This window comes from Necator americanus, chromosome V (assembly GCF_031761385.1).
Source record: "Necator americanus strain Aroian chromosome V, whole genome shotgun sequence".
NCBI lineage: Eukaryota > Metazoa > Nematoda > Chromadorea > Rhabditida > Ancylostomatidae > Necator > Necator americanus.
Window position 1 is genome coordinate 35,640,464 of NC_087375.1, and position 12,643 is coordinate 35,653,106.

At 39.8% G+C, this 12,643-nt stretch overlaps 3 protein-coding genes across 5 annotated transcripts; 2 read left to right on the plus strand and 1 right to left on the minus strand.

Annotated features, from left to right (window-relative positions):
- Positions 1-4,003: 4,003 nt before the first annotated feature.
- RB195_016206 (uncharacterized protein) lies at positions 4,004-6,218 on the minus strand (the record flags this gene model as incomplete). Its single annotated transcript, XM_064207255.1, has 8 exons — positions 4,004-4,163; positions 4,217-4,376; positions 4,730-5,014; positions 5,154-5,253; positions 5,308-5,388; positions 5,455-5,630; positions 5,695-6,028; positions 6,087-6,218. 8 exons carry the CDS (start codon positions 6,216-6,218, stop codon positions 4,004-4,006), a joined length of 1,428 nt encoding a protein of 475 aa, XP_064063136.1.
- Positions 6,219-6,486: 268 nt separating this feature from the next.
- On the plus strand, positions 6,487-7,907 carry RB195_016207 (uncharacterized protein; the record flags this gene model as incomplete). 2 transcript variants are annotated; one of them, XM_064207256.1, is made up of 4 exons in its annotated part: positions 6,487-6,562; positions 6,898-7,182; positions 7,536-7,695; positions 7,748-7,907. In XM_064207256.1, the coding sequence occupies 4 exons, from the start codon at positions 6,487-6,489 to the stop codon at positions 7,905-7,907; spliced, it is 681 nt and encodes a 226-aa protein (XP_064063137.1). The 2 variants fall into 2 exon arrangements, with proteins under 2 accessions (XP_064063137.1, XP_064063138.1); XM_064207257.1 differs by lacking the exons at positions 6,487-6,562; positions 6,898-7,182 and adding an exon at positions 7,400-7,487.
- Positions 7,908-11,320: 3,413 nt separating this feature from the next.
- RB195_016208 (uncharacterized protein) lies at positions 11,321-12,485 on the plus strand (the record flags this gene model as incomplete). 2 transcript variants are annotated; one of them, XM_064207259.1, is made up of 5 exons in its annotated part: positions 11,321-11,513; positions 11,667-11,722; positions 11,786-11,834; positions 12,265-12,303; positions 12,370-12,485. In XM_064207259.1, the coding sequence occupies 5 exons, from the start codon at positions 11,321-11,323 to the stop codon at positions 12,483-12,485; spliced, it is 453 nt and encodes a 150-aa protein (XP_064063139.1). The 2 variants fall into 2 exon arrangements, with proteins under 2 accessions (XP_064063139.1, XP_064063140.1); XM_064207258.1 differs by lacking the exon at positions 11,667-11,722 and having other exon boundaries at positions 11,321-11,485.
- Between the last annotated feature and the right edge of the window lie 158 nt (positions 12,486-12,643).

Genomic DNA, 12,643 nt, shown 5'->3' on the forward strand with positions numbered 1-12,643 from the left:
ACGAAGGCGATAACGCCGAAACGTTAGCCGTTGTTTAATAAAGGCGATCAATAACAATCTTGGCTACAGTTCAGGAAAATCAATTTAAAACTACGTTTCAACATGCCGAAATTCAAAGACAGTCGAACATGGGCAATACTCTTACTGTTCCACCTACTCATTTTAAATCAGCCAGAGATAGCTAACTTATACATTTGCAACGATAATGACATATTTAAGGGAGGTACCTAGTAACTGATCGTCGAGGAGAACACGACAAGCCACACGTCGTCAATATCATCATGATTGAACCCTTTTCTAGCGTTTTACTTGATGTACTTGGTAACAAAATTAATAATGCAGTCTAGAGCTATTTATTGGTGGCAATAAACTTACTACTGGAGCACGATACTTCTACAAACATCGTAACATTCTCTCGATGCTATTGTCACCGAATTTTTTTCCTGAGTAAATAATGAAATATTTTGCTAGGATACTCAAAATTCCGTTTTCCAAATTAGAAATGCTGAAACCCATTGTGGTAACTAGAAAAAGGTATATTTTTTATTTCCCTCTTTACTCCCTTTCTATAAGTCGCAAAGCAGTGCACATACGGTTGAAAAAGGCTGAAAAGAAAATGTGCCGACTAACAATTTTTATCAATACTGTAAATCTCCAGATGTCAAGTGCAAGTATGAAAAAAAAAATCAATAAAGTCAGTGGTATTGATCATTTAGTGTTGCAGTAGTAGAAAGTGGACTCAAAATAGCATTCATGTGAAATTGCACGATTTTTTTTCAAAGAACGTAACTGTTGAGGCAGACAATTTTATCATATTCCCATTTATAAAACATCCTTGACTATATTTCCTTCTGAGGTTTAATCTAACAGTTTAGGTTTTACTTTAACAAATGTTGGCATCTTGCACAACCCTCACGATTTTTAGTGTAATTCAGTCTAAGATCAGTTCAAGAAGTCTAAATGCACAATTTAGTTGCATGAGCTGCCCCGTTCGATAGATCCGGAATAGTAACTAAATGAATAAAATGACATTTCCTGCATTTTTCAAAGAATCAATGAATTAATCATTCCTATATGTATTCTCTTCTTTTTTTATAGCGGTTTAAGATGCTGGTTATCCCAGTGCTTGCATTTCCTAGAATTTTTATTGCTTCAGTACTCCTGGAATAGTTTTAAACTAACATTTTGTCAAGATTTACTTATTATTACTTTTATATCAACGTGCTCACTCGGCAGGAAGCCCTCCACAATTGTCTTCTTCCCTTGACACATTTGAATTGAACGGACCACTTAAAATATCAAAATTTACTATTTTACAAAAGCATACAGCACTTATTTTTTCGTAGTCATATTTATTTTACAATGTTCAATTCAATACAATTCAATACGGCTACACAATGTGAAAAATAAGAACGTAGTCCCTGTAGAGACCTCTGAAAATTTACAATTTTAGATTAAAAAAATCACTCGCTAGAAAAAGAAAAAAAATGTAAATATTCTGTCTTTTGTCCCTTATCGAAGAAACATATTGAGGAGGTAAAAGCAAAGAATAAGACCCATATACAGATATAAAGAAAAGGGAACCATTAAAGCAATAGACCTCAATTTTTGTTATAAAATAGGTGATGGTCCTTCAATTTTATAAGGCGCATCAGCCAGTGAGAACCGTATTCTAACGGTTCACTCACGTGATCTGTCACGTTCAAAGATGCTAGTGTCCTTGGTACAGTACCGGTGGCTCATTGATGAGGAACTGGCACCAGTCAAAAAGTGGGCACCACTCTAGAGTGTACCCGCACGAACAGATGGTAGCCACTAGCCTCGCTTCAGACATCGAGGATTCATGAACTGCTTTCCAGGGACACAGCTGGGAGACCTAAGAAGCTACTGCTGCACTTCCAAGTGTTTCCCCTTTACTCTGGTCTCATGCCGCCGCGTACGCTAAGCGCTGGCACTTGCGTGGATCCGCCATCTTCCGCCCCGCCCGTGTACGCGGTGGAGTTACTTCAGTCCCTTACAGGGCACATATACGTATAAACATGTGCATTCTTTCGCCGTTTCCTTGTGACTCTTGTGTGCTTCACTGAATACAGCATGTATTATTACGCCATTTTCACCCCATTTCATGTGCATCTTCTATACCGCTACAACATGGAGGTTTTTATTGCCTCCTTTCCCTACAATGAACACAGAATTATGTGATAAAATTAAATAACGTGGACGTCATAATCCCACCGATAAAGATAAGGAACCTGCTTAAGATAGCGTAAACAGCCCCTACTAGAGCGGTTGTCTACGCGCGTGTATATGACAAACAAATTGTCTGGTAAGCGTGATGAATTGAAGGTATAGAGGAATGGACATACGAAGCTGTACAACTCCGGTGAGACACTTGTTTCACTTCGTTTCACTGCTCTATGACGTTTGGGCACTACCGTCGTGAGACCTTCCTCACTACATTCCTAGGCCAGCAGGCTCATCTGACATCGTGTGATCCATGCTACTCCACCACTCGACTTCTACCGCCGAGACATCTACTTGGCGCCGTGGGACACTTTCCACTGTCATCGTGCGCTGGAATCGTCTCATTTGGTTCTACTGTGTTGCGAGTCGCGGTCCTCTCTTGCGTTGAAGGGGTTCTATCCGATGTTCAGTGAACCCGCGTCTACTTTCCGCCTACGCTACCTAGGCGTTTCCTGAGCTTGGCCTCGGGCCGCTTGTTTTTCGTAAGTCTTCTCCTGCCCCAGTACTGCTAAATTGCATGTTTATTAGATTCTCTATTATTTCTATTTTTATTATGACATACAATACCGCTACTAACTTGTGTCCCAAAATCCGTCGCAAACCGTCGGAACTCTTGGGAATGAGCAAAACTAAATTTTGAAACTACCATTCGAAAGCTAATGAGCCGCTGATTCCAAATTTGTTTTCAGAAATGGATTTTACTCAAAACCTGCCCTGAAAACAGGCGAAGTTTCGCCAACCTCCGCTAATTACTTTCACACCTCCGTTATCCTGCCATTGGCATATCCGGCGGATATATCGCCGTGGAGGAACAAGCAACCCCATGAATTTTTAGTTTTTTTATAAATCGAACGACATTTCTGAGCTCACCGCGTCATCACGGTTTATTTCATGCCTCACACTTATATGAAGAGACCAACAGGTACAATTTTCCAAATCACGAAAAAAAATGGAAGTGACTGTTTTCGAGTGCTTTTTAACAAAAGTTTGTGATCCTGGAAACTAATTATTAGAATTTTAGAATGGTACGCTGTATTTTGACGGATATTTTTGCAAGACTTTCACCAGATTCCAGGTAAGCAACAACTTATACGCTGTTAAACTTGCGTGTTTACAAGAACTCACAATGTTTTCCGAAACTTTAAAGTTCCGGAACACGTTTGTTTTAAGTGTATTGTTGTCAAAAAGTGATACAACGTGGAAGGATGAACCATTTCCTTATAAAATCCTTCGTGAAGTTCTCATAGAGAACACCAGTGCACATTTGTGGATGAATAAACTTGGGCACGATTTAATGAAAACGTGTTTTCAAACGGAATTTTTCACACACCCTTCTTCAACAGGTACGTTGACTGATATCATCGTAATCAGCAAAAAAATCTCTATATCATGATCTAAAAATTGCATCGATTGGTATTTGTTGATTTTTTTTCGTTGACAACCGATCTCTTGGAGGCCTCTCCTGCCCAGCGCATGGAGCAGGCCCCCAAATAGGGGCATATCGCTAGGACCTCAGGTTCTCCCAGCGGTTACGCATATTGCCCCCTTCACTGGATGTGGGGCAATTCAGGGAGCATTTTAGGACAAGCAAGTAAATACCTTTAACAAAAAACATTTTAATGACTGTGGTTATTACTGGTATTTAAATACAGTTTAGCATTGTATGACTATTTATTTCAAATTCGACAAATTAAATACAGGCACACGTTGAACAAATTACAATCTTTGTAACATTCACGAACTAAAAATTAAACTCCAATCATCTTGATTCACGGATATTTCTTCCACCCTGCTCTATCACCCGTTCCATCTTCTTTTTTATTCCGGAAATATAGTTTGAACAGATTTGTGGAGTCAAAGTTTTCCAGTACTGAATGATTGCGACCTTCAGGTCGTTTAGATTGCGAACCTCACGCTTTCTACAAATAGTATTTCATAATAGATTTTTTAGTATTTTCATTACGTGAGGTACCTAATAGAAGCTTTCATATTTCCCCAGATTAGTTCTATCGGATTCAAATCTGGGCTCTCTGCGGGCCAGTCCAAAGTTTCCATTTGCCACTCCTCCATTTTTCTCTTCGTATAGAGGCTGACATGTGCAGGAGCGTTGTCCTGCACAAGGCGGCCGAAACCTGAAGCTTGCATCTAGAAAAGTGGAACCATTTGAAAGGTGCGCATACCGTGATAAGTGTCTTTCAGGAATGGGAGATAAGTGCGTTCAAGTATTCGACAGTAGACTTCGCTGTTGATTCGTAAGGATCCGGGCATGATTACAATATTAGTCGGACCTCTTGTAGAAATTCCAGCCCAAACGTGGACCTTGGCTGAGTGCTTGGCCCGACTGCGTAACCGGGCATAATAGTCTCCTTTTTTGGCAAAGCAGAACCTCGTAGAGCAGTCAACCAAAATTTGGAAAATCAAGATTTAAACTGGCGAAATTTTAAGAATTTTTAATAGACGTATTTTTCAAAACTTGTTATTTTACCTTGAATCGTGCACTCATCCGTGAAGACACAGTCAGAGAACGTCGTTCCAGCGTGAAGCATTTCTTCACAAAATAGTACTCTCTTTTCCTTGTTAACATCACGAATGGTGTGACAATACTTTGTGGTTTTGTTCTCATATCCTAATTTCGCTCTTATTCGTTTGATGTATGCTTCGCTAACTCGAATTCCACGTGGAGCCAAGCGGCTGGCCACTTCCCTTGCCGTTGTTGAACTGTTTATTTTATAGCATCGGTCAATTTCATGACTGATTTCTTCATAGTGAGCTAAAATCAAAAATGATTGTCACTTCGGATGCAACAACGTGAAAATTAATCCTTTAAAAAACACATAAAGATCAATAAACGGGTAAAATCGACCTACGAACTGATTATAGTAAAGGTCAGTTAAAGGATCATTACAAACCAGAAAGGGAACGTGGTACAAAAGCTGTTTTGACAGAAGCACCACGTTCAAATTTGCATATAAACCGCCGGATACTCTTCTCACAAACACTGCTATCTGCCTAAAAAATCAACTCCAACTAAACGGATGAATACGATTTTCGTAAGCGTCGAACCTTTCCATTCAGTGACTCCTTCACTCTTTTCCACACTTCATCCCGGAGTTGCGTAGGAATATCATAATATTTAAACAAACACTGAAAACCACTCTTTACATTACTTCATTCTCTCTTAATTCCCTCTCTTGAAACTAAAAGTGTTACTTCCTGAATGAAGTGAACACGGTCTATGACTCTGTCGTCCACGTTCCGCTCTAGCTCCTCTGCACCATCTTTGTATACCTCATCCTCCAGACATCTCGCGAACTTGGAAGGATTTTCATATTTTTTTCGCAGATCGGCTACGAATTCTATGGACGCATACTTGTATTCCAGGTCGCCTAAAGAAATATCCAAAGCCTAAAGAAAAGAAAAACACATGAACCTCCCCACAAAAATACTCACCCTGAATAACACGTGGTGGAGCACGTCGAAGTAATTCTCTTAACATCTTCAATTCTTCCTCCGAGTTATCTCCCTGAAGCATTGATTTCCTTTCGAGGCGTCTCACAGCTTCTGCGACCGCTGCTTGCTTCTCCTCCAGTACGCCAAGCCTCCTCACCACTTCTTGCAGAAGTTGAATTATCTGGGAGTCTTGTGTTCGGGGCAGTGTGATCGTCTCCCTAATATCGGAATCGATGTTGGCGATATCAAATTCATCCTCTTCGACGAGTTGGCCTCTTTCAGTTACTTGTCCGATCTTCATCTCGCAGATTTCTCTCGGCCCAGTGAAAATTATCTGAAGACAGTCGGTAACAATCCACACGTCCTAGCGCATATTCATTCACTAGACTTACCTTTGCTGTGTAAGACCTCCCCCTCCAACGAACTCTCCTCACTGAATTCAGAGTGACTTCCCCGAGAACAGCAGAAACCGGCACAATATCGCATGTCCGACTAGATTCGAAGAATACCAGGGCAGAGTTCATTCTTTTGCTTTGGTCGGCCTCGATCATTTTTTATAGGATATCTTGTAGTTGCAGTTTGCTACAGGCGCTCATTAGGAAATTAGGCCAGCCCTATGGGGGCGACTGCCATTCCTTAGGCGTGTGCAGTAGTGGACGCTTGTTATGTACACTCTTCTCAAGTTATCTACTTCTTTACACTCCTTGTAATATAATTCCTATTGGCATTTTTTCTGGTAAAGTGTGAACCGCCTTTAGCCTTTCTATTACAGATAACTCTTGCCAGATAATCATGATTGCCCTACTACTGCCAAATCCATTATTCCGATTTATTGATCTTATTGTTCGTCGCAGGCAACAAGGGAAGAGTATGCGATCTGTTGCACGCGAAATTAGAAAGTTAAGCTACGAAAATTAAGAACATTAAAACGTATTCATCCGTTTAGTTGGAGTTGATTTTTTAGGCAGATAGCAGTGTTTGTGAGAAGAGTATCCGGCGGTTTATATGCAAATTTGAACGTGGTGCTTCTGTCAAAACAGCTTTTGTACCACGTTCCCTTTCTGGTTTGTAATGATCCTTTAACTGACCTTTACTATAATCAGTTCGTAGATCGATTTTACCCGTTTATTGATCTTTATGTGTTTTTTAAAGGATTAATTTTCACGTTGTTGCATCCGAAGTGACAATCATTTTTGATTTTAGCTCACTATGAAGAAATCAGTCATGAAATTGACCGATGCTATAAAATAAACAGTTCAACAACGGCAAGGGAAGTGGCCAGCCGCTTGGCTCCACGTGGAATTCGAGTTAGCGAAGCATACATCAAACGAATAAGAGCGAAATTAGGATATGAGAACAAAACCACAAAGTATTGTCACACCATTCGTGATGTTAACAAGGAAAAGAGAGTACTATTTTGTGAAGAAATGCTTCACGCTGGAACGACGTTCTCTGACTGTGTCTTCACGGATGAGTGCACGATTCAAGGTAAAATAACAAGTTTTGAAAAATACGTCTATTAAAAATTCTTAAAATTTCGCCAGTTTAAATCTTGATTTTCCAAATTTTGGTTGACTGCTCTACGAGGTTCTGCTTTGCCAAAAAAGGAGACTATTATGCCCGGTTACGCAGTCGGGCCAAGCACTCAGCCAAGGTCCACGTTTGGGCTGGAATTTCTACAAGAGGTCCGACTAATATTGTAATCATGCCCGGATCCTTACGAATCAACAGCGAAGTCTACTGTCGAATACTTGAACGCACTTATCTCCCATTCCTGAAAGACACTTATCACGGTATGCGCACCTTTCAAATGGTTCCACTTTTCTAGATGCAAGCTTCAGGTTTCGGCCGCCTTGTGCAGGACAACGCTCCTGCACATGTCAGCCTCTATACGAAGAGAAAAATGGAGGAGTGGCAAATGGAAACTTTGGACTGGCCCGCAGAGAGCCCAGATTTGAATCCGATAGAACTAATCTGGGGAAATATGAAAGCTTCTATTAGGTACCTCACGTAATGAAAATACTAAAAATCTATTATGAAATACTATTTGTAGAAAGCGTGAGGTTCGCAATCTAAACGACCTGAAGGTCGCAATCATTCAGTACTGGAAAACTTTGACTCCACAAATCTGTTCAAACTATATTTCCGGAATAAAAAAGAAGATGGAACGGGTGATAGAGCAGGGTGGAAGAAATATCCGTGAATCAAGATGATTGGAGTTTAATTTTTAGTTCGTGAATGTTACAAAGATTGTAATTTGTTCAACGTGTGCCTGTATTTAATTTGTCGAATTTGAAATAAATAGTCATACAATGCTAAACTGTATTTAAATACCAGTAATAACCACAGTCATTAAAATGTTTTTTGTTAAAGGTATTTACTTGCTTGTCCTAAAATGCTCCCTGAATTGCCCCACATCCAGTGAAGGGGGCAATATGCGTAACCGCTGGGAGAACCTGAGGTCCTAGCGATATGCCCCTATTTGGGGGCCTGCTCCATGCGCTGGGCAGGAGAGGCCTCCAAGAGATCGGTTGTCAACGAAAAAAAATCAACAAATACCAATCGATGCAATTTTTAGATCATGATATAGAGATTTTTTTGCTGATTACGATGATATCAGTCAACGTACCTGTTGAAGAAGGGTGTGTGAAAAATTCCGTTTGAAAACACGTTTTCATTAAATCGTGCCCAAGTTTATTCATCCACAAATGTGCACTGGTGTTCTCTATGAGAACTTCACGAAGGATTTTATAAGGAAATGGTTCATCCTTCCACGTTGTATCACTTTTTGACAACAATACACTTAAAACAAACGTGTTCCGGAACTTTAAAGTTTCGGAAAACATTGTGAGTTCTTGTAAACACGCAAGTTTAACAGCGTATAAGTTGTTGCTTACCTGGAATCTGGTGAAAGTCTTGCAAAAATATCCGTCAAAATACAGCGTACCATTCTAAAATTCTAATAATTAGTTTCCAGGATCACAAACTTTTGTTAAAAAGCACTCGAAAACAGTCACTTCCATTTTTTTTTCGTGATTTGGAAAATTGTACCTGTTGGTCTCTTCATATAAGTGTGAGGCATGAAATAAACCGTGATGACGCGGTGAGCTCAGAAATGTCGTTCGATTTATAAAAAAAACTAAAAATTCATGGGGTTGCTTGTTCCTCCACGGCGATATATCCGCCGGATATGCCAATGGCAGGATAACGGAGGTGTGAAAGTAATTAGCGGAGGTTGGCGAAACTTCGCCTGTTTTCAGGGCAGGTTTTGAGTAAAATCCATTTCTGAAAACAAATTTGGAATCAGCGGCTCATTAGCTTTCGAATGGTAGTTTCAAAATTTAGTTTTGCTCATTCCCAAGAGTTCCGACGGTTTGCGACGGATTTTGGGACACAAGTTAGTAGCGGTATTGTACTACATTATCTTGAAGAAGATGGGAACACATATGGACTCTACTTAGTTGGGGAGAATACAATGTGGATCATGCCACTAGCGCCTGCCGCGTGCCACCAAGGCATTGCGCGACGGCCTGGCTCTCCCTGCTTCGTTGTGATTCACCCTTTCACTTTCCCAAGATATTACGCCTTTTTCCCAGCACGTGCAGCATACGTACGTATTATATACTTCAAACACGATACACAACAAAGCACCACTTCACAAAAGCGAGGCGAATACAAAGGAGCGATAACGATAATGAAATACCAAGCCTATTGCGTTACGAAATCACTTTAAAAAAAAAACAGAAACAGAAACAGAGAGGAGGCTGGTAAAGCGGCTCCTTTATATAGCCTGGGCTCGAGTGGGCGGAGCTTCGCGGGAGACTACAGATAATGCGCCACCTCGCTGGTAAGAGCGCGCGCTTTTGGCTACTGAGTAAGCAATGATCCCTGCCAGGCTTTGATCGAGAGGAGCGATGCGAGTCGCGACATACTGTTTTCCTGAATACGCATACCAATCTGTCCGTCCTTCCGCTTCCTGGTGCTTGCAACCCACTTCGACATCGTGCGATCTGCCTCGCTCCCCTCCGATGATTAACGCGCTCATTTGATATCCTTTGACTCGTCTCATCCCCTCCTACCACCTTTTGTCATGGACATTCGACTGTTTTTCGACGCCAAGATGTCTCGGTGTCTCCTTCGTATTCACCAATTCTCTTTTTTTTTTGCAATCAAATAGCATTACAACGTCCTTGGACCCATCTGAAGCTAAAAAATGTAGTCAGCTAACTTTCACAGTACTAAGCACGTAACTTTAGCCGTGGTGCTCGCCCCACCCGAGCTCACTAGCTCCTTTTGATGGTGATGATGCTAGGAACTTCAAACTGTGTGGTCTGGTGTAGTCCCCGCCGATGTAACATTTTTCGTAGTTGTGAAGTACTTCTCTGACACACAGACAAACATACATACGTGCATACATACATACATGCATACATACGTACATACGTACACATACGCACGTACACACATACATACATATGCACATACACGAACTAAGACTACGCGGACCTATATACAGTGACAGCGGTCGTTGAATTTAATAACACGTATAAAATGTGCGAGCAAAAGGCAATAAACAAATTAGGTCTCATCTTATCAATCCGAATTTCCCACGGTCATAAAACGTCATCTTTTTTCTGCCCTTTTGAGTTTTTTCCTAAGATAAAAATGTTAAAAAAAAAAAACTCTATAAGAAACTGTTAAATGGTAATTCTTGCATATCGTGAAAAACCCGATAATTGGTCGAACATCTCAATGAATAGAGAAAAAGGCACCTTTTTGTACAAAAGTCCAGCAATGCCTAGGTCCCATGCCCAGCATGAATTCTGAAGTTTATCAGCGAAAAACGGCAAAGGAGGTGATCGCCCTATCCGAACCAATCCATTCATTGACGACGAAAAATTCAAAAATGAAAGAACTCACATGAGTAACAAATTACACAATACAATGTGCCGAAGTTAAAAAAAGCAAAGGAAAAAAATGCGAGTCATACACGTATCCAATACTGGTTTTGATTTCACAAATCACAGTGGGTAGAAGATAGAACTGTTTTTATTAACATCGTATTGTGGGGCCCATTCGAACTTTTTAAGAAGAACGGTTAGACTTCCCATCTAGATTGTGTTTCATTCTGCTGGTATTGTATCTGTCGTTGGAAAATAATTTTGAAGGAACTCAAATCACTCTGGACAACTATTAACGATGTGAAACAACCTGGGTTTTCCTCTGTCATTGAATGTAATTCTGTGGTCGGTGAGCTAGGTCAGCACGAAAAAGAAACACAGACACCTCGCTCTTCCTTAGGAAAATTGAGGGGTGAAGTGAAGCCGCAGTGAACGATTTTAAATTTATTTCAAAAAAAAATATTTTCAATTTTTTCTTGTAATTTGTCATTATTTTAGCAGGCACATGCTATGATATCACTTTTTATCGTATGTACTTTTCTGGAATCGTGGGAAAAGAAGAACGAAACGACGAATAATAATTTTTTTTTGAAATGAAATATTTTGAAGTGGCATTTGAAGTGATATTTGCATTCTTTATTACGATAATCCTGTTCTGATCCTATGATTATGAGAAAATCAAGCGATTTTTTCAATGCTGATCGTTTCTGTAGGTGACAGTATAAATGCAAGAGGAATCGGAAGTGTGCATCGTCCACCATCTTACACGAGAACAAAGCGAATCCCTTCAATTCAAAGACGAATCAATGAAGCTGGGAACACTTCTTACGTTACTCCTGATCATTACTGCAGTCTCTGTGGAGGCCGGTTTCGGATCAAGACTAAGGAAGGTGCTGAAGAGAATTGGTAGACCGTTCGGTGAGTTCAACGTTTAATTCCGTTCACCTGAAACCCTATCAAATTTTACTTGATAGGCATGAAATCGAAATGTGTGGTTTTAACATTTGAAAAAAAACGTTTCAAAATTCACATTTATGTTGAAGCGGAGATCTACATTTCTAACGCTATTAGGTTTGCAAAAATTGAAGGACTTGAAAAATCTTGACAACATTTTATTCGGGGGAGGGGTAAAGAAGGGGCACGAATTGCTAGTACAGTAGTGGCTAAAATCGAGGTAGTTTTTTTTTCAGAGAAGAGGCGTAAAGAAGGGGGCCGAAATTGCTGCTGCAGGTGTGGCAGGTATGATATGCTCACTTTTTTCTCATTTTTATATCTATTTATTACAACGAACAATAATAAAATATAAAATACAATATGAGTGCCATAAAAGCTTCATCTGAATGTGATAGCAAAATTTTTAATTGAAAGAAAAACTAACGAAACTAACTATTAGCAATTTTTTCACTTACCATGCAATGAAAAATTCCACGTTGATCTAAAAGTCGAAGATTCAAAAAAGTGAGGAATTTTACCATTTAAATTAAGTTAGATTATGGAAGAAAAGTATATTCTCACAGCTGGACTTGGCGTATGAAGACGCCAGAGTTCCGCTGCTTTGTAGATCGATACGTGCTTGATTCACCTGTAGATTAATATTTCTCAAACTTACCCTCTTATTTTACTTTAAGATTTATTAAAAAGGGATTCTTTTTTAATGGATTTTTTCTAGGGAAAGCGATTTTATCGGTCGCTGCCGGAAGACGTAAAAGTGAGTTCAGCTAAGAAATTTGGGAGCTATTTTCGAGAAGTTATCGTCTCAACCAATTCTGTTCAGGGTATGACTATGGAAAATACGTGAGCATGAACAGTAAGCCGTTGTTTGTGGAAGAATTGGGGCGATTGTCTCTTACTGTTCCGCCTATTCATTTTAAATCGGCTATAGATAGCTAACTTATATATTTGTAACGTTAATGACATATTTAAGGGAGGCACCTACTAACTGAATGTCGAGGAGAACACACGACAAACCATACGTCGTCAAAAGCGTCAGATTATTCTATTTTCTAAAATTTCAATTGATGTAGACTGATAAAAATTGATTAAAAAAA